At 36.6% G+C, this 21,567-nt stretch overlaps 1 protein-coding gene across 1 annotated transcript; it reads left to right on the top strand.

The window, feature by feature from the left end:
- The first annotated feature begins 11,391 nt into the window (after positions 1-11,391).
- Positions 11,392-13,926, top strand: LOC149132226 (uncharacterized). The gene has a single exon (XM_089365352.1). It carries the CDS (start codon positions 12,314-12,316, stop codon positions 13,574-13,576), a length of 1,263 nt encoding a protein of 420 aa, XP_089221478.1. The 5' UTR covers positions 11,392-12,313; the 3' UTR covers positions 13,577-13,926.
- Positions 13,927-21,567: the final 7,641 nt, after the last annotated feature.

Below are 21,567 nucleotides of genomic sequence, written 5' to 3'. Positions count from 1 at the left end.
TTTTCTACAGTTGCACATGGTGGGGTTATCAACTCCACCTATATTATTTCTAATATCTCTATTATTATTATTATTACAATTATTTACACTAATATCATTTATCAATTCTTCAATTCTATTATTAGGTATATATTGGCTATTACCATCATTATTTAATTCATATCTTGATGCGCTATTAGTTGGACTTATTCTTTCCGCATTTGGCCTATTGATATTATATGAATTATGTCTTTGATCACTATTACTTCTGTTGGAGTTGGGCCTATCATCAACTTCAGTCAAAACTGTAACGTCGTTACTGATATATTCTAATTGTTGGTTGAAATTATGGTTTATAGGAATAAGTATATTGCTACTATCTTCATAATTTCTTTCGTTATTGTTATTTTCACTTCTATTTGTATAATTATTGGTAGCATCATTATTGGTATTAGATGGATTATTATTTGCATTCATATGGCCACTATTTGTAATTTCATTAATTCTAGCTGACTTGATGTTTTTTTTTGTTTAACCTAGCTATGATTGTACCTACATTAGGAAGGGTAGAGTAAGAAATTCTGATTTTATGACAAGAGAAGATTTTACTATATCTGTGAGAAGAAGGGAAATTTTTTTGTAAAATATTCATGAATTTTTTATAAATATTTGTGGATATTGTACAGTTGAAGGGTATATTTAACCAGATAGAATTTTTATTTTTTCTCTTAAATTTATTGTGTGGGTGGGTATGGGGTGTGCTATGATTACTATTATTTTCTAGTACAATATTATTATTGAGATTAGTAGTTCTTTTAGTTGTGGGATGTTTACTATTTTTGTTATTTGATTCAACATTACTGTCTATTAACATAGGTTTATTATTAGCGTTAGTATATAGTTTGCTATTAAGTTTACTATTAAAATGCACTTTATTACTTTTCTTATTAGTTATATTTTTAGGTAAATAGGGTTGTTTTTTATTTGGTCCATTGTTGTTACTATTTAAGTTATTAGGTCTGTTATAACATCTATGATTATTATTATTATTATTATCTCTATTATTGTTGTTATTGTTGCCATGTGCACCACTATCACTATTATTATTATTATTATTATTATTATCTGTATCAAGAAGAGATGTTCTACCAGGGTTAAGGAAAGCAATTTTTTGAGTATATCCAGCTTTTTTTTCTACATTTTTTCGTGCAGCTGAAGATTGCTCTTCATATTGCATTTAAGGTAATGCTCACATTACTTAAATAAATTGAAGTAGCATGAAACGTGCGTACTGCAATCACTTTTGAAATCCGTGTTGCTTATTATTTGATATATATATATATATATATATAAATATATCATCATCATCATCATCATCATCATCGTTTAACGTCCGCTTTCCATGCTAGCATGGGTTGGACGATTTGACTGAGGACTGGTGAAACCGGATGGCAACACCAGGCTCCAGTCTGATTATATATATAAAATAAGAAATGGAGTCAAACACATGTCGTATTCAAATCTTTATATTTCCAACATATGTTTTGAAGAAAGTATCGATATTATTCTGGAGTGAATAAAATTGTGTAAAACAATGCAATCATCTCGTCGGAAAAAAGAGAAACAAAACACATCAATAAGTTAAATGTGATTACCGTGTATATGATGAAGAGGAACACCAGCAAGTTGTTTTTTAAAAAAACATTAATAGATTTAATGTCAAAGACAATTTAGAGAAAGAGAAGGAGGGGAATTAAAAAAAATTAACAGAAAATTAAGTGTGCAGAAATATAGTGCAATACATACATACATACATATATGTGTATATATATATACACATGTGTGTTAAGAGAATGGATCAGTGGAGGTATGTGCATTTAGAGTATGTGTACATACACATATGCATTTATATTAAAAACAGCAGCAATAAAAATTCTTTCTTGATTTTGCATTCTTTTTTAAATAGTGGCAAAATATCTAATTCAATTATAATAATAATAATAATAATAATAATAATAATAATAATAATAATAATAATAATAATAATAATAATAATTCTTTACAGGATTCTTGAAGTATGACCAGTAAACAAATGTCAACTTAGTCTACTGGCTATGGACAGCTGACACATTCCATCATAATCAGCAAAATAAGCTGTGAGGTTTCATATAATAATGATGATGATGATGATGATAACAACAACAATAATAATAATAATAATAATAATAATAATAATAATATATGCTCTGATGCAGTACCAGGCAGTGGCTCTCATGGTTTCTGATCTTAATTGATTGGAAGTGTTATCATGTACGTTGTTTTGTCTTGGTATAAAAGATGGGCTACACCAAATATTCTGCTTAATACCACAGATTTGCTTGTCAGTTGTTTGACCTTAACCAGTTGAGCATGTCTCTTGGTGGCTGACGATATGTGCACGATATGTGATCACGAGCAGAAGTAGTGGGGGGCATCATAGCCATGTGTTGAGAGGAGTTCTTTGGGGTTTGGATAATTCACCTTCAGAAACATGGTTGCTTTATTCAACATCCTTAAACAGCACTTATTCAGGGACCTTGTGAGTGGGATGGGCTACTTGACCTTATGAAAATCCTAACTGGGCCTCATTTGCAAGTTCATGTGTTGTTTATCTTGAAATGAAATCACCGTGCCGCGTGCATATGGTTGTAATGCATGGGCCTGAAGTACTCTTATCAGACGGGTAGTTATGATGGGTATAACGGGCTTCGTATGTTTTACCCCAGTGTCACTTTGATGGCATGCACTGCTCTCTCACTCAATAATAATAATAATAATAATGATAATAATAATAATAATAATGATGATAATAATAATAATAATAATAAAACTAGAACAGCAACGGACCATGATAAAACGATGGCAAGAAAAGCCCCTACATGGTAAATACTGGGCTACACTAAATGCGAAAGAAATAGACAGAGAAAAATCCCAGCAATGGCTGAGAAGCTCAGGACTCAAAGCAGAGATTGAAGGATTTTTAATTGCTGCACAAGACCAGAGCCTCCCCACCAGAAATTACCAAAAACACATAATGAAAAGAAATATAACAAGTAACTGTAGAATATGTGGAGATCAACAAGAAACAATAAATCATATTATCTCTGGCTGCCCAGTCCTGGCTAAGAAGGAATATATTCACAGACACGACAGAGCTGGGACCTATATACACTGGAAGCTATGCCAACACTATGGAATAACAACAGAAAAAAGATGGTATAAACACACGCCAGAAAAGGTCACAGAAAACGAGAAAGCAACCATACTCTGGGATATGTCAATACACACAGATATGGAAATTAAGGCAAATAGACCAGATATAGTTGTCAAAGATCATGAAGAAAAAAAATGCTTTCTAATTGATGTATCAATACCAGCAGATGACAACGTTTCTCTAAAAGAAATGGAAAAACTTTCAAAATACAAAGACCTGGAAATAGAGATAACTCGAATGTGGAATCTAAAAACAGAAACAATTCCTATCATAGTAGGTGCCTTAGGTATAATAAAAAAATATTCAGACAAATACATAACAAAAATACCAGGACTTACAAATATATATAACATACAGAAAATTGCACTACTGGGTACTGCACACATTCTACGCAAAACACTTTCAATACAGTAAACATAAGAACACCATAGCAAACCACAGCACATACCCAAGGCGCACAGAGCTGTGCTCGGTAGTGAAGTGAAAGCACGTTATAAAAATAAAACTACTGAACAATAATAATAATGATAATAATGATAATAATAATAATAATAATAATAATAATAATAAAAAAGATCAATTATTGATCAATAAAGCCATAACTGAAGACAGCCGCAGAAAGAAGAAAGGCCTCAGTATGGCCTGGGTGGACTACCAAAAGGCTTTCGACAGTGTTCCCCACACGTGGATTCTGGAAACACTAGCCATAAACAAGGTGGCACCAATTATCATAAAATACATAGAGCACTCAATGAACAAATGGCAGACAGTGCTACAGCTCCAAACAAAAGAGGGACTTGTGAAAACGAAAGCCATCCCCATTAGAAGAGGAATATTCCAGGGAGACACGCTCTCTCCACTCCTGTTCTGCCTGGCACTCACACCTTTAACAGAATTGCTAAATAGAACTGGATGCGGTTACAAATGCTATGGAAAAACAGTCAGCCACCTTCTATATATGGATGACCTAAAATTATATGCAAAAAACGACAAAGAGCTAGAAACACTACTACAGACAGTACACGGCTTTACCAAGGAAATAGAAATGAAATTCGGATTACAAAAATGTGCCAAAGCAACCCTGAAAAGAGGAAAATTAGTTAAAAGTAGCAATATAACACTAGATAAAGCCAATGAAATAAGAGAACTAGACGAAAGCCAACCATATAAGTATTTAGGAGTCAATGAACTAGATAGGAAACAACATACACAAATGAAAGAAAAAATAAAGAAAGAGTACTATAGACGAGTTAGATCAATACTAAAAACAGAGCTCAATGCTAAAAACAAGATAATGGGTATCAACACTTTAGCTGTCCCAGTTATAAGCTACAGCTACAACATCCTTAACTGGACACTAAACGAACTATGTAAAATAGACAGGAAAACAAGAAAAATAATGACAGGATATAGGATGCACCACCCAAAATCTGACATAGAAAGGCTATATATACAACGCACAGAAGGTGGCAGGGGTCTTATACAGCTAGAAAACTATTATAAAATAACCACCATAGGACTGCAAAAATACCTACTCCAGAAGCAAGGGAAACTAATACAAATAGCCACAAAACACGAGCAAAACAAAAAACTGTTTTCAGTATTTAAGGAAGCTGACAAATACAAACAAGAAATCAATCTACCTAACAAATACGAAGAAGAAGAAGAAGAAACAACAAAAGCTATAAAACAAATGAAATCCAAACTAAAACTAGAACAGCAACGGACCATGATAAAACGATGGCAAGAAAAGCCCCTACATGGTAAATACTGGGCTAAACTAAATGCGAAAGAAATAGACAGAGAAAAATCCCAGCAATGGCTGAGAAGCTCAGGACTCAAAGCAGAGACTGAAGGATTTTTAATTGCTGCACAAGACCAAAGCCTCCCCACCAGAAATTACCAAAAACACATAATGAAAAGAAATATAACAAGTAACTGTAGAATATGTGGAGATCGACAAGAAACAATAAATCATATTATCTCTGGCTGCCCAGTCCTGGCTAAGAAGGAATATATTCACAGACACGACAGAGCTGGGACCTATATACACTGGAAGCTATGCCAACATTATGGAATAGCAACAGAAAAAAGATGGTATAAACACACGCCAGAAAAGGTCACAGAAAACGAGAAAGCAACCATACTCTGGGATATGCCAATACACACAGATAGAGAAATTAAGGCAAATAGACCAGATATAGTTGTCAAAGATCATGAAGGAAAAAAATGCCTTCTAATTGATGTTTCAATACCAGCAGATGACAACGTTTCTCTAAAAGAAATGGAAAAACTTTCAAAATACAAAGACCTGGAAATAGAGATAACTCGAATGTGGAATCTAAAAACAGAAACAATTCCTATCATAGTAGGTGCCTTAGGTATAATAAAAAAATATTCAGACAAATACATAACAAAAACACCAGGACTTACAAATATATATAACATACAGAAAATTGCACTACTGGGTACTGCACACATTCTACGCAAAACACTTTCAATACAGTAAACATAAGAGCACCACAGCAAACCACAGCACATACCCAAGGCGCACAGAGCTGCGCTCGGTAGTGAAGTGAAAGCACGTTATAAAAATAAAACTACTGAATAATAATAATAATAATAATAATAATAATAATAATAATAATAATAATCCTTTCTATCATAGGCACAAAACTGCAAATTTTGGGTGAGGGTGCTGGTTGATTAGATCACAGTGTGGTAAGTAGCTTGCTTACCAACCACATGGTTCTGGGTTCAATCCCACTGCGTGGCACTGTCGGCAAGTGTCTTCTACTATAGCCTCATGCTGAACAAAGCCTTGTGAGTGGATTTGGTAGATGGAAACTGAAAGAAGCCTGTTGTATATATGTATATATATATGTATATGTATGTGTGTGCATATATTTGTGTGTCTGTGTTTGTTCCCCCAACATCACTTGACAAGCGATGGTGGTGTGTTTACGTACCCGTAACTTAGCGGTTTGACAAATGAGGCCGACAGAATAAGGACTAGGCATCCAAAGAATAAGTCCTGGGGTCGATTTGCTCGACTAAAGGCAGTGCTCCAGCATGGCCACAGTCAAATGACTGAAACAAGTAAAAGAGTAATATATATATATATATATATATATATATACACACACACACACACACACACACATATATGATGGACTCTCCAATCGAAGATGACGTATGAGCGTTCAGCTTTTTGCCAAATCACCTGCACAAAAGATCTATTTATAATGATCAAATGTTCGTGCTGCACACTGGCTCACTTCACTCCCGCCATCAAATCCATTGTCTGAACAGGTGCACAAGTGTTCCACAAGTCAGGTATCAAAATGATCAAAGAGTAACATGAGATGAAATGTTTTGATCAAGAACACAACACACCACCTGCTCTAGGAATTGAAATCACGATCTAGCAATCATGAGGGCAAAACTCCAACCACTAAGTCATGTGTCCTCACATTTACATATGTATATGTATATAAAAATAATAAAAAGAAAATGGAGAGATTAAACTGACATATGTCAATTTATTAATATATTACATTATTATTATCATTATTATTATTAATCCATACAATTTTTTAATTCAAACTCAAAACCAATAAAAAATTTAAAAAATTCATATTTTGGAAATATTTTGAGTAAAAAATCTCACCAGGGTAAAACAGGAAAAAAATTACATATTAGAAATTTGAGATCCTTAAACAGACTGAATTAATCAATATATGATTATGTTTGTGAGAGTGTCAGTAACTTTTTTTTTAAAAATAAAAAATAACATTTAAAAAAAATGAAAAATAGCATTTTTAAAAAATGAAAAATAGCATTTTTAAAAAGCAAAAAATAAAAAAAATATGTACATACACACACACACACGACAATTTCAGTTTTCATCTACTACATCCAGTCACAAGGCTTTGGTTGGCCTTGTATATGTGTGTGTGTGTGTGTGTGTATATATATATATGTGTGTGTGTATATATATATGTGTGTGTATATATATATATATATATATATATATATATATATATACAATTTAAATATAGGATAAGATCTTTATAAGAATTTATCAAATAGTTAGCGTGAAAAACCTCATAAGGGAAAAACTTGTTAATTATTCTCCGTAAATATATTTATTTATATTTAGGGCATTATTATACATAAGTGCCTCACGCTAGGAGGGACCCTTAAAGTCAAAACTACCATAATAAAACACATTATGGTAGTTTTGACTTTAAGAGTCCCTTCTAGCGTGAGGCATTTATGCATAGTAATGCCTTTAATATATCTATACTATATATAAAACAGAGATGTGTGTGTAATCGCTTTTCACGTGAAATCGACTTCACCAAATGCTTCCATACTTGTGATGCATGAATAATTTGACCTTGGATAAATGTTAGGCTCTTCATTTGATTTTTTTAATTAAAAATAAATAATATTGCTTTATATTTAAGATTCACTTCTTTAAAAAGGTTCCTCAATGTCAACTTCTGGTATTGACATAACAACGGCAAAAAGCTTCACTCTCTATTTTGTGTGTGAGTGTGTGTGTTCGTGTGTATGAGAGAGAGAGAGAGTAAATACTACATACACACCGCTCTCTCACTCTGTCTCACACACACACACACACCCCTTGACTCACTCACCCTCTGTCTCTTACAAACACACACATACATAAATGTATACAAACATATTTACAAAGACACACGTGTGTATGCGCGCGTGTGCGTGTTTGTAAGAGACAGAGTGTGAGTGAGTCAAGGGCTGTGTTGTCATATGCATACATCCAAAGATGTATGTATATTTATGCATGTACGTATACATGACAACAAACCTCTCTCTCTCACTCACACTCTGTCTCTTACAAACACACACATACATAAATGTATACAAACATATTTACAAAGACACACATGTGTATGCGCGCGCATGCGTGCGTGGGGGGTTCCACAATCGCCATTTATTTCAATTACTCTTGTGAGGATATTCACGTAAATCATTTTTTTCATTTAATCCCCATTTTAATTTTCGTAAAACTTTCCAAGTACCAATGAGGCTTTTTGGCACATCTTCAATTTTCCCCATTGATGAGACGCGGCCAGCCATCATTCATCTGAGAGTCCATCTACAGAATGTCCTCAAATTTCTATACAGCATATTTTGCCTTTTTTCTTCAAGTATATAAGCAACAATTTCATTCCCGAGCAACGCCGGGTGCCTCTGCTAGTATATATATATAAGACAGGGAAGGCTCCTGGCCCATCAGGAATCACTGCAGAGATGCTCAAAATATCTGGAAGTGTCGGCTATAGCCTAGTCACCCGTATTACGAACCAGGTGATACACGAAGAAGTCATACCCAATGACTGGTGTAGCAGCACCATAGTCAACTGCTACAAAGGTAAAGGTGACGCTTTAGATACAAATAATTACAGAGGCATCAAGCTTTTAGATCAGGTAATGAAAGTCACGGAGAGGGTTATATCTCAATTGCTTAGGGAGCGAGTCAGCTTAGATGAGATGCAGTTTGGGTTCGTGCCTGGGAAAAGCACCACTGATGCTATATTTCTGGTAAGACAGCTTCAGGAGAAATACCTAGCCAAGGATAAACCTCTGTACCTGGCTTTCGTTGATATGGAGAAAGCCTTTGACAGGGTCCCCCGATCTCTCATCTGGTGGTCAATGAGGAAACTAGGGATAGAAGAATGGTTGGTGAGAGCTGTGCGAGCCATGTACAGAGATGCTGTCAGTAAGGTGAGGGTTGGCAATGAGTACAGTGAAGAATTCCGGGTGGAGGTAGGGGTCCACCAAGGTTCTGTCCTCAGCCCCCTCTTATTTATCATAGTCCTCCAGGCTATAACAGAGGAATTCAAGACAGGATGCCCCTGGGAGCTCCTCTATGCTGATGACCTTGCACTAATTGCTGAGTCATTATCAGAACTAGAGAAGTTTCAGGTGTGGAAGTAAGGACTAGAATCGAAGGGCCTTAGAGTCAACCTAGCTAAAACCAAAGTCCTAATAAGTAGGAAGGCAGACAAAACACAAACCCCTTCGGGTTGATGGCCCTGCTCGATCTGTAGAAAAGGAGTGGGTAGTAACTCAATAAGATGCACCCAGTGCAAGCTATGGACACAGAAGAGGTGCAGCAATATCAAAGGAAGGTTAACTAGGAAGTTAGTTTTTGTATGTAGCAGATGTTCAGGAGCTATAAACACTGTGAATGCGCAGAAAACAACTTCTGCCACATTCCAGGGAGAAAAACTAGAAGTGGTTGAGAGCTTCCGCTATCTCGGTGACCAAATTAGCAGTGGGGGTGGGTGCGCTGAAAGCGTAGCTGCTAGAATTAGAATAGCCTGGGCAAAGTTCAGAGAGCTCTTACCTCTGCTGGCGACAAAGGGTCTCTCTCTCAGAGTAAAAGGTAGATTGTATGATTCATGTGTATGAACAGCCATGTTTCATGGCAGTGAAACATGGGCCATGACTGCTGAGGACATGCGTAGGCTCGCAAGAAATGAAGCCAGTATGCTCCGATGGATGTGTAATGTCAGTGTGCATACTAGACAGAGTATCAGTACCTTGAGAGAAAAGTTGAACTTACGAAGCATCAGTTGTGGTGTGCAAGAGAGACGATTGCGCTGGTATGGTCATGTAGCGAGAATGGATGAGGATAGATGTGTGAAAAAGTGAGAAGACCCGGCAAGCCAAGTGAGACCTAAATCTATGGCCTTAGCCAGTCCATTTATGCGTACCTTCCTTCATTGGACACCAAACTCCACTTGCGAAGACCTGTTGAGGCAAGTGAAATCGAAGTCGAGTTAAGTTGGACACTAAACTCCACTTGCGAAGACCTGTCGAGGCAAGTGAAATCGAAATCGAGTAAAATTGGATACTAAGCTCCACTTGCGAAGACCTGTTGAGACAAGTGAAATCGAAATCGAGTTAAATTGGACACGAAACTCAGCTTGCGAAGACTTATTGGGGCAAGCGAAATTGAAATTGGGATGGCACCTGTGCCCAGCGTCGCCTTTCTGGCACTTGTGCCCTCAGCATGTGTATGGACCTTCGAGTGGGATCGTTGCTGGTGCCCTGGACTGGCTCTTGTGCGAAGCCGTCGTAGGATTTTCGAGCGAGATCGTTGCCAGTGCCCCTGGACTGGCTCTTGTGCGGGTGACACACGAAATGCACCATTTTGAGCATGACCGTTGCCAGTGCTGCCTGGCTGGCCTTCGTGGAATTTCCGAGTGAGATCATTGCCAGTGCCCCTGGACTAGCTCTTTGTTGTTTTTGCTAAACGTTAACACACACACACACACATATATATATGTATTTGTATGTATATATATATATATATATATATATATATATATATATATACATATATATATATATATATGCGGGTGGCACATAAAATACACCATTTTGAGCGTGGCCGTTGCCAGTACCGCCTGACTGGCCTTCGTGCGGGTGACACGTAAAAGCACCCACTACACTCTCTGAGTGGTTGGCGTTAGGAAGGGCAACCAGCTGTAGAAACTCTGCCAAATCAGATTGGAGCCTGGTGTAGCCATCTGGTTTCACCAGTCCTCAGTCAAATTGTCCAACCCATGCTAGCATGGAAAGCGGACGTTAAACGATGATGATGATAATATATATATACACAGACATGGAACAACAGAGTGTAAATGATTTAAGAGGAAAACTGGATATAAGAGGCATCAAATGTTGTGTGCAAGGAAGAAGACTGCGCTGGTTTGGTCATGTGATGTGTACGGATGAGGACAACTGCATGAAGATGTGGCAATCTCTAATTATGGAGGGAATCCAGGGAAGAGGTAGGTCTAGGAAGACATGGGATGAGGTGGTGCAATATGATCTTCAGTTGTTGTGACTCATGGAGGTAATGACAAGTAACCGAGACTTTTGGTAAATTGCCGTGCTTAAGAAGACATGTCAAGCTAAGTGAAACTGTGATCAAGGCTCTGGCCTTGATCACTGGTGACACATAACAGGCCTATATATATATATATATATATATATATATATATATATATATATATATATAGGTGAAATAGGTAAAATGGAAGATAAACACAAAGTCGAGGTGTATATTATGTACTCACATATATATATATATATACACATACAACACACACACATATTTATAAACATACATACACACATGTGTATTGTGTGTATGCTTGTAAGCATCAATATACATAAATTCTCCCCCACTTTACAATTAACAGTTAATTATACATTTACACTGAGATTTTCTTTTTACTTATATTTGTTAACATCAAGAAATCTTGAAATAAAACTGAACAATCACACACACACACACACACACACACACACATTATTCAACCCATCATATTATTTTAAAGTCCACTTTTCCATGTTTGCATGGATCAAATAAAATTTGCAGAAACAGATTTTCTACAGCTGGATGCCCGTCCTATTGCCAAACCTTACAAGGTAATATTTTCTATGGCCAGACAGGTTTTTCCCAGAAGATTAGAAATGAACGACACTGCTTGTATGACAGTGACATTCATTTACAATTATTGCATGGTGGAAACAAGGACACACACACACACACACACACACACATACATGGCTGGCTTTTTTCAGCTTCTTATTTCTTTACTGCTCACAAGGGGCTACACACAGAGGGGACAAACAAGGACAAACAAAGGGATTAAATCGATTGCATCGACCCCAGTGTGTAACTGGTACTTAATTTATCGACCCCGAAAGGATGAAAGGCAAAATCAACCTCAGCAAATTTGAACTCAGAACATAACGGCAGACGAAATACCGCTAAGCATTTCGTCCAGCTTGCTAACGATTCTGCCAGCTCACCACCTTCTGGCATATTTCAGTTTCTGCCTAACAATTCCCCTCTCAAGGTTTTGGCTGCCCTGAGGCTCTCTCTCGCTCTCTCTCTCTCCCTCTCTCTCCCTCTCTCTCTCTCTCTCTCTCTCTCTCTCTATATATATATATATATAGGCGCAGGAGTGGTTGTGTGGTTTAGTTGTTTAATCTTATGTGGACATTTTTCCCATGGCAGAGAATATAAAGAAAACTAAAGCCACTGCTGTGGAGTGGGAGATTATCCCACCCAAGAAGTGGTTAAATGATTTCAGGGAAAGAACGGTGGTGTTGCAGACCTACTCTAGGTTACTCAATACCATTACGGTCTTTCCCAAAATTGAAATTGAAAAAGAGTTAGCAGAATATCTGCCAACTATTAAGTTTATGGCAAGGGGTGTAAAGTATGCGATGGTTTTGTTGCTATTTGACACCCCTGAGGTGGCTCGCAAGTTTGCGAGCCAGCCCTTAGAAGGGCAAAAAATTCTGTTTCTTCCCACATTCTGTGGGAAGAAATTAACTAGAGCTTGGATCTGTGGGCTGCCACCCGGTATAGAACCTGATTGGATAGAGGATACTATCCAACGGGGTCTGGGTGGCAGTGGAGCCAAGCTCTTAAATGTGAAAATTTTACCTACAGCTGATTGGGTTGAGTCAAAAGCGGTTTTGACTCTGTGGACCCAAACAGCCAGAGATCTGGTTCTTCCAGATTTTCTAAGGACGGACAGGCAGAGATATCCAGTCATTGTTGAGGGACGTCCCCCGAAATGTCACCTGTGTCTGGAGCCTGGTCATATTAAGAAGGACTGCCCCCAGGACCAGAGTAAGGTCCTGAAAGAGTTAATAAATGTTGTTCCCCCCGCTCTCCCAGTGGAGGGAGAGACGGAGAAAGTCGAGGAGGTTTCCACCTCCTCGAAGAAAAGGAAGAAAAGAAAGAAGGTGGGCAACAATGGTTGCTCACCGAAAGTTGTGGGCGAGGAGGAGGACCTTCTGGCTAAGGCGGAAGTACGCCCTACTCCAGTAGCCCCAAAGAAAAAGAAAAAAAAGAACGAGGCACGGCCGGTGCTCGATAGTGTACCGCCCGCGTGTCCCGACACTCCGTTGGTGGGAATTGTGCCACCAACGGAGGAAAGCAGGTCGGCGGGAAATGTGCCGCCGACAGTAGAAGCTGTGGGCTCACCCTGTGAGGAAAAGGATCGGCTAATCCTATTCCGAAAGGGAGGGGCGCTGCAGAAATTTGTGGATAAAAGGAAACGTCAGAGAGAGAGAGTCCTCACCTGTACTAAGGATCCGGACTGGCCTCCGCAGGTGTCTGCAAAGGTCGTGTCGAGTAGGCACATAAGTGCGTTGGTGAATTCCTTCCCCCTCGGCGAATTCAGTATTGAAAAGTGGCCCGACCCAGACCCATCGTTTTGCTTGAGAGAAGCGAAGGCTATATCGGGCGAAAAAACCTAAGAGGACGAGTGCCTCATATAGTGTAATGAAAAATCGTAAGAGGCAAATGCCTTAATTTATAACTTTTTATGTACGAGGTTCATAGCCTCAATGCGAAAATTTAATTTTATAAACGACAGTGTTATAGAGAAGCAAAGTTCGGCGGGCGGCTTTTGCCTTCTCTCATTATACCATCATATTTATCATCCATTTCATCTCATTAATGTTTTTGTCCAGCCCGTAGCTACTCTCTGTGTACTGCCTTTATAGCAAATTGAAATGAAATAAAGTAGCTTGCTTAACAACCACATGGTTCCAGGTTCATTCGCACTGCGTGGCACCTTCGGCAAGTGTCTTCTACTATAGCCTCGGGCCGACAAAGCCTTGCGAGTGGATTTGGTAGACGGAAACTGAAAGAAGCCTGTCGTATATATGTATATATATATGTATGTCTGTGTATGTGTGTCTGTGTTTGTCCTCCCAACATCAGTTGACAACCGATGGTGGTGTGTTTATGTCCCCGTAACTTAGCGGTTCGGCAAAAGAGGCCGATAGAATAAGTACTAGGCATCCAAAGAATAAGCCCTGGGGTCAATTTATTCAACTAAAAGGCGATGCTCCAGCATGGCCACAGTCAAATGACTGAAACAAGTAAAAGAGTATATATATATATATCTGTCTCTCTCTGTGTCTCTTTCTCTCTCTCTCTCTCTCTCTCTCTCTCTCTCTCTCTCTCTCTATATATATATATATATATATATATATATATATATATATATATATATATATATATATATATATATAATTTTATTTGTTTCAGTCATTAGATTGCAGCCCTGCTGGAGCATCATGTTGAAGAATTTTTAGTTGAATGACTCAACTCAGTACATATTTTTTAAAGCCTGGTACTTATGCTATCGGTCTCTTTTGCCAAATCGATAAGTTACTGGGACATAAACACACCAACACCAGTTGTGAAGCAGTAGTGAAGAGACAAACACAAAGACACACAAGCACAAAGATACACACACACACACACACATATAAATATATGATGAGCTTCCTTCAATTTCCATCAACAAAATCCACTCACAAAGCTTTCGTTGACCCAAGCCTATAGTAGAAGACACTTGTCCAAAGTACCATGTAGAAGGAATGAACCCAGAACTATTTGTTTGGAAAGTAAACTTCTTACCACACCGCCACATCTGTACCTGTGTGTGTGTGTGTGTGTGTGTGTGTGTGTGTGTGTGTGTGCGTGCGTGTGTTGTGTAAACAAAATTCAAGGTTACTTATATGGTAGGGGATGAATACTCACTGCTTGGAGGTGGAGAGGGAGTGATGCCTTTATTGGAGTAGCTCTGTCTGCCTATTCTTCCATCTCCTACAACGACTACTACTACTACTACTACTATCACCACTACTACTACTACCCCTGCAGTCAACAGTACTGCTACTAATGTAACGCTATTATTGCTGACAACGAATGATGCAGTTCTGATTACTACTACTATTACCACCACCACCAATACCATTACCACCAGCAGCAGCAGCAGTACTATTAGCATTACTAAGGCCTCGAAATAATAAAAGAAAATGAAGGAAATTGTGCAGCTGTCATTCTTTCTTTTTTTTCCTGTGACAATTTGATTAGACACTGAAAGGATAGGTTAAAAGGTTAACATGTCATAGTTATCATTGTCACCTTCACTACAACCACTACCACAACTACTTTAAGATCTTCTGTCTACATATAAAATTTTTACCATTTATTTTTTATGGTTTCACACACACAGAGATTGTTATATTTGGGGGTGGTCATATTTTTTTTCCAATTAACCATGTCACTATACACTTGATCTTCACTTCTGGTTTATTATTACAACACTGAACAGGAGCAGATATCTGGGATAGAGAGTCACTGAAGAGGTCACAGGATGTGTGACAAAGGGTTTCAGACAAAGTACACAATCATAATAATAATAATAATGATGATGATAAAAATAATAATAATAATATTATTCCAGGGAGTCACTCTCTCTACACTCCTTTTCTGCTTGGCACTGACACCTTTATCTGACATACTAAACAAAACTGGATGTGGATACAACCATTACAGCAAAATGTTCAACCATCTCTTGTATATGGATGATCTAAAACTGTATGCTACAAATGATACACAGCTTGAAACATCACTAAAGACAGTACATGAAATTACCAAAGAAATAAACATGAAATATGATTAAGAAAAATATGTCAAAGCAACCTTGAAAAGAAGAAATCTAGTTAAGAGTAACAGCATCATACTAGATAAAATAAATGACATAAAAGAATTAGACCAAAGCCAGACATACAAATACTTAGGAATCAATGAACTAGATACAATACACAAATGAAAGCGAAGACATGAAAAGAACACTATAGATGAGTTAGATTAATATTGAAAACAGAGCTCAATGCAAAAAACAAGATAATAGGTATCAACACTCTAGCTGTCCCAGTTATAAGTTACAGCTACAATATTCTTAACTAGACTCTAAATGAACTAATGAAAATAAACAGGAAAACAAGAGAAATAATGACAGGATTTAGGATGCATCACCCAAAATCTGACACAGAAAGGTTATATATATGACATGTAGAAGGTGGTAGAGGCCTTATACAGCTAGAAAACTATTACAAAATACCTACTTCAGAAGCAAGGAAAACTAATACAAATAGCCACAAAACACCAACAAAACAAAAAACTGTTTTCTGTCTTTAAGGAAGCTGACAAATACAAAAAAAAAAAAAATCATAGTAGTTAACAACTATGAAGAAAACGAAGAAACAACAAAAGCTGTAAAACAACTGAAATTCAAACTAAAACTGAACAGCAACCCATCATGATAGAATGATAGCAAAAAAAGCCCCCACATAAAAAATACTGGGTTATGCTAAATAGAAAAGAAATAGACAAAGCAAAATTCCAACAATGGCTGAAAAGCTCAGGACTCAAAGCAGAGACTGAAGGACTTTTAATTGCAGCGCAAGATCAAAGCCTTCCCACCAGAAATCACCAAAAACATGCAATGGAAAGAAATACAAGTAACTGCAGAATATGTGGAGATGGACAAGAAACAATAAATCATATTGTCACTGGCTGCCCAGTCCTGGCTAAGAAGGAATATATTTATAGACAAAACAGAGTTTAGGACCCATATACACTGGAAGCTATGCCAACACTATGGAATAACTACAGAAAAAAGATGGTATTGGCACACCCCAGAAAATGTTACAGGATTAAAGAGATGTAAATTAAATTACTCAACTTACTTCCATCTTCAGTACAGTATTCCAAATTATAAATCCGAGAATGCTAATAAAGATATGCATTCAACCAAGCATCATCGGACATCAGATATCCCAAAACAGCATTTCTGAATTTTTGTTGAACCCTAATTATAATTATGTTTTATATATATATATATATATATATATATATATATATATATATATATAGAGAGAGAGAGAGAGAGAGAGAGAGAGAGAGAGAGAGATGCATCCACACATATATACATATACATATGCATACACATACATCTATATATGCAAGGCATATGTATAAGTATGCTATGGTCATATAAGTCATGGACAGGAAAAGTAATTTATCTCTGATCCTGTTGGGTAAGTGATATTGACAAGCCACAAAAATGGCAAAACATTGATGTTCATCACACCTAGATAGGATTAAGGGTGAGTTATTGCATCTATCTATGACTCTAAGGAGCTTTTACACCCAGCGCTTTGAGAGGGTATTCTCTACCACACCAACAGCAGCCTACCAGCAAATACACAAAGTATATGTATTAAGTATATGTGGTTGATAATGTTTATTACATTCTGCAGCTTTATTTCATATTTGACTCTATATATCATCATCATCATTGTTTAGCATTCGCTTTCCATGCTGGCATCATTTGGATGGTTTAACTGAGGGATGGCAAGCCAGAAGGCTGCACCAGTCTCCAATCTGATCTGGCAAAGTATCTGCAGCTGGATGCCCTTCCTAATGCTAATTACTCCAAGAGTGTAGTGGGTACTTTTATGTGCCACCGACACAAGGGCCAGTCAGGCAGTACTGGCATTGGCCATGCTCAAATGGTGCTTTTTACATGACACGTGCATAGGAGCCAGTCCAGCGGCACTGGCAGCAACCACGCTCAAATAGTGCTTTTAACATTCCATTGGCATGGGTGCCAATCAGGTGGTACTGTCACTGGCCTTGACAGTGATTTTACTTGCCTCAACAGGTCTTCGCAAGCCAAGTTTACTGTCCAATGATTGAAGCATACTCTTAAATAGGCCACAGTTATGGTCTCACTTGGCTTGCCAGGTCTTCTCAAGCATACAAGCACACAATAAGATAACAAGCCATAAATGTATAGTTTCCATTAAGTGCAACATAATTTTGGTGAGGTATTTTTTTTACCAAAGTTCTCAACAAATGAATTATGAATGTTATTAAGTTTATACAGAGAAAAACTAAAATAGAAAGAGTCAACTATATATGTGTGTGTGTGTGTGTGTGTGTGTGTGTGTGCATGTTTTATTTCTCTTCTTAATTTAGAATTTTGATCAGCCACCAAGAGTAAGAAGCTGGTAAACGTTCAATGAGCTATTACCTCAACTGGTAACTTTCAGAGTGAAGGACAGATTACACAATACTTGTGTATGAAATGCATTGCAGCATGGCAATGAAATAAGGCCCTCTATGCAGAGGAACTGCATGGTATTTATCACAATGCTCTAACAATTCTGCCATCTCACTACCCTAATAAAAACAGCAACAATAAATACAAGGACCTTGAAACGGAGGTTTCAAGAATATGGCATCTAAGAATAACAACTCTACCTGTGATCAACAGTGTTTTGGGGATAATACCAAATGGTGCTCTTAAACATGATGGCTAAATACCAGGAAACCCCAAAAGTATCAGAACTACAAAAGAATTGTTTTCATAGTACTGTCCACATCCTAAGAAAAACATTGTTAATCTGAAAAAGTTTTTGAAAATTGAAATGCTACAAATTTTATAGAATCTTAGTTCTCAGATTCTAGTCTCCTTCTCATACAATACATATCATTGCTTATCATAAACAAAGCTCATAGTAAAATGTTTGCTTGAGGTCTCTACGTGAGATTTGGAACACCTCATATAAAACAAAACAACAACAATGTAAATAATAAGCTGTGCAGGGACTGTGGAATGCTAACAGAAAAAAGATCGTATAGGTATAAAGATATATCCCAGAAAAGGCCTTACAAAATGACAAAGCAACCACACTCTGGGGTATGCCAATACATGGATAGGAAGGAAGTTGAAGATAATCAGCCAGATATTGTTGTAACACCTTCTAATCAACGTACCAATCTCAACAGATGGCAGTGCATCTGAAATAGAGAAACTCTCAAAATACAAAGATCTGGGAACAGAGGTAATCTGAATGTGGAACCTAAGACAGAAAGAGTCTATAATAAAAATAGGTGCTTTAGGTATGGTCAAAAAACATGCAGGTAAATACATAATCGAAGCAGCAGGACTTATGAATATATATAACATACAGAGAATAGCATTACTAGGTGCTGCACACATCTTATGTAAAGCATCTTTAATTTAGTAAAAATAACACTACCAAAACAAACCACAGCACATACCTAAGGCACACAGAGTTGTGTTTGGAATGCAGTGATAGCACACAATAAAAGTAAGACAAATGAATGACAATAACAACAACAAAAACAGCAGTAGCAACACTGCCACCACTACTACCGCCACCAATATGAACAACAACAACATTGTATCTCTAAAAGAAATGGAAAAACTCTCAAAATACAAAGATCTGGAAATAGCAATAACCCAAATGTAAAAGCTGAAGACAAGCAATAATCCTTATTAATCCATTAAGTCCCACTGTCCTATAAATAGGACACTAAATGAGAACATTAAATAAGCTACATTACATTGTCTCAGTGTCCTATTTATGGGACACCGAGTATTTCCATTTCTACTTGAAGTAAAGGAGTTTTAATACTTTCAATTATCTGTAAAAGTTTTAAAGTAATATTCAGAAATTTAAATACTCTGGGACTTAATGGGTTAAAGTGCCAAATACATAACCAAAACATCAGGCCCTATATATATATATATATATATATAATAATATTAGAGACAAAATCCAAAATTACAGGTAAAAACTCAATTAAAATCAATTTATAAAAAATTAAAATTAAATTGAGCTTTATAGATAAAATATATATAAAATATATAGTTTTAGGGAAAATAACCAAGTTTCAATTATTCAAGTTTTAATTATTAATTTTTCTATATGTGATAGTGGATTTTCATCGATAAGTTCTTGAAACTTGGTTATTTTCCCTAAAACTATATACTTTATATATATATATATATATATATATATATATATATATATATATAGTATAGTTGGCTGCATCTCGTGTTTCCGAGCTTGCAATCCAGTTCATTTTCCTGGGTGTTTGAACCGCAGATGGCTCCGCAATCCAAGGGTTGCATGAAACATATGGGGACATTGTGGACAAGGGATAGAAGGGGTTGGTTTGGGAAGGAGAAGGCGCTGCTTTCTCTCCCGTCTCTTGAGTTCAGCTCTTGTGACTCGGGCATCCATTGCTATTTTTATATATATATATATATATATATATATATATATATATATATATATATATATATATATATATATATATATAATATACAGAAAATAGCATTACTAGGCACTGCACACATCCAACATAAAGTACTTTTATTACAGGAAAACTAACAATGCTAAAACATGCCCAAAGCATACAGAGTTGTGCTCAGTAGTGCAGTGAAAGCATGTGATAAAAATAAGACTACAAAATAATAATAATTAATATATTCCATCCACTAACCTATCATCTCCATATGAAATATATTTTACATTATATGCACCAAGGCTCTATTGAATTCAAATGCAAAGCTAACCTGTTACGAAGCATAAATGAACAAATGTTCTAAACAATAACGATGTAGTGAAAAGTTTTATTTTATGCTAAAGAGATTTAAAGTAACATAATGTGATATTTTGTTATTAATAAAGGAGGAAAAGAAAATGAAAGATCTTAAGATAACAAACCCACCCACCCACTCCAAATGCTCTAAAAGAAGAAAAAATCAATAATAAAGTAAATTGTGATAATTCTATTCAGTTAATTACTTTAACAGAAACTATAATTGTGAAGCATTAAAATCAATAAGTATTTTAATAACTTTCAGAGAGAGAGAGAGAGAGAGAGAAAGAGAGAGAGAGAGAGAGAGAGAGAGAGAGAGAGAGAGAGAGAGAGAGAGAGAGAGAGAGAGAACGAAGGAATAGGTGAAAGTGAGATTGGGCAAAGAAAAAACAGAATGAGCAAGAAAGGTGAAAGGAAAGAAGGGTGGCATAGGAAGAAATAGAGAGGGAAGAAAACAGAAAGACAGGCTGAATGCTTTTATTATTGTTTTCTATGATGCCAAAGACTGTGAGAATTGTGTGTACCTAGAGATGAGGTCTTCTACAGAAGGCTTGCTCTTTGTTGTTATTAAGCTTCAAGTCAAGTCTACTTTGGAAGTTTAATGATCAAAGATATTTAAGCCTTGACTATCATGTCTTTTATGTTCAAAAACTTCAGTTATCCAATTTATACCTTTATTCTCAAGATGACAGGGGTGTGATTTCATGCAGATTTGATTGTTATTTTTAGAATGTTGAGTAATGATATAGAGCAGTGGTCTGTAACCATTTTTTACCTATGGATCCCTTTTATTCTTACTTTAATTGGGTGGAATTTCATAACCATTTGAGGTTTAAAAAATCCTATTATATTTTTATAATTAAATATTATTAGGAGGAGTGGGAGGCTTTTAGAGAGGCACTAATGAGATGTACCTCTGAGGTATGTGGTACATGAATGGTTGGAATGGGTGTGAGGAAAGGTA

This window comes from Octopus bimaculoides, chromosome Z (assembly GCF_046866305.1).
Source record: "Octopus bimaculoides isolate indiv1 chromosome Z, ASM4686630v1, whole genome shotgun sequence".
NCBI lineage: Eukaryota > Metazoa > Mollusca > Cephalopoda > Octopoda > Octopodidae > Octopus > Octopus bimaculoides.
Note: the sequence above shows the minus strand (reverse complement) of the source record. Positions and strands in the feature narration are given on the sequence as shown.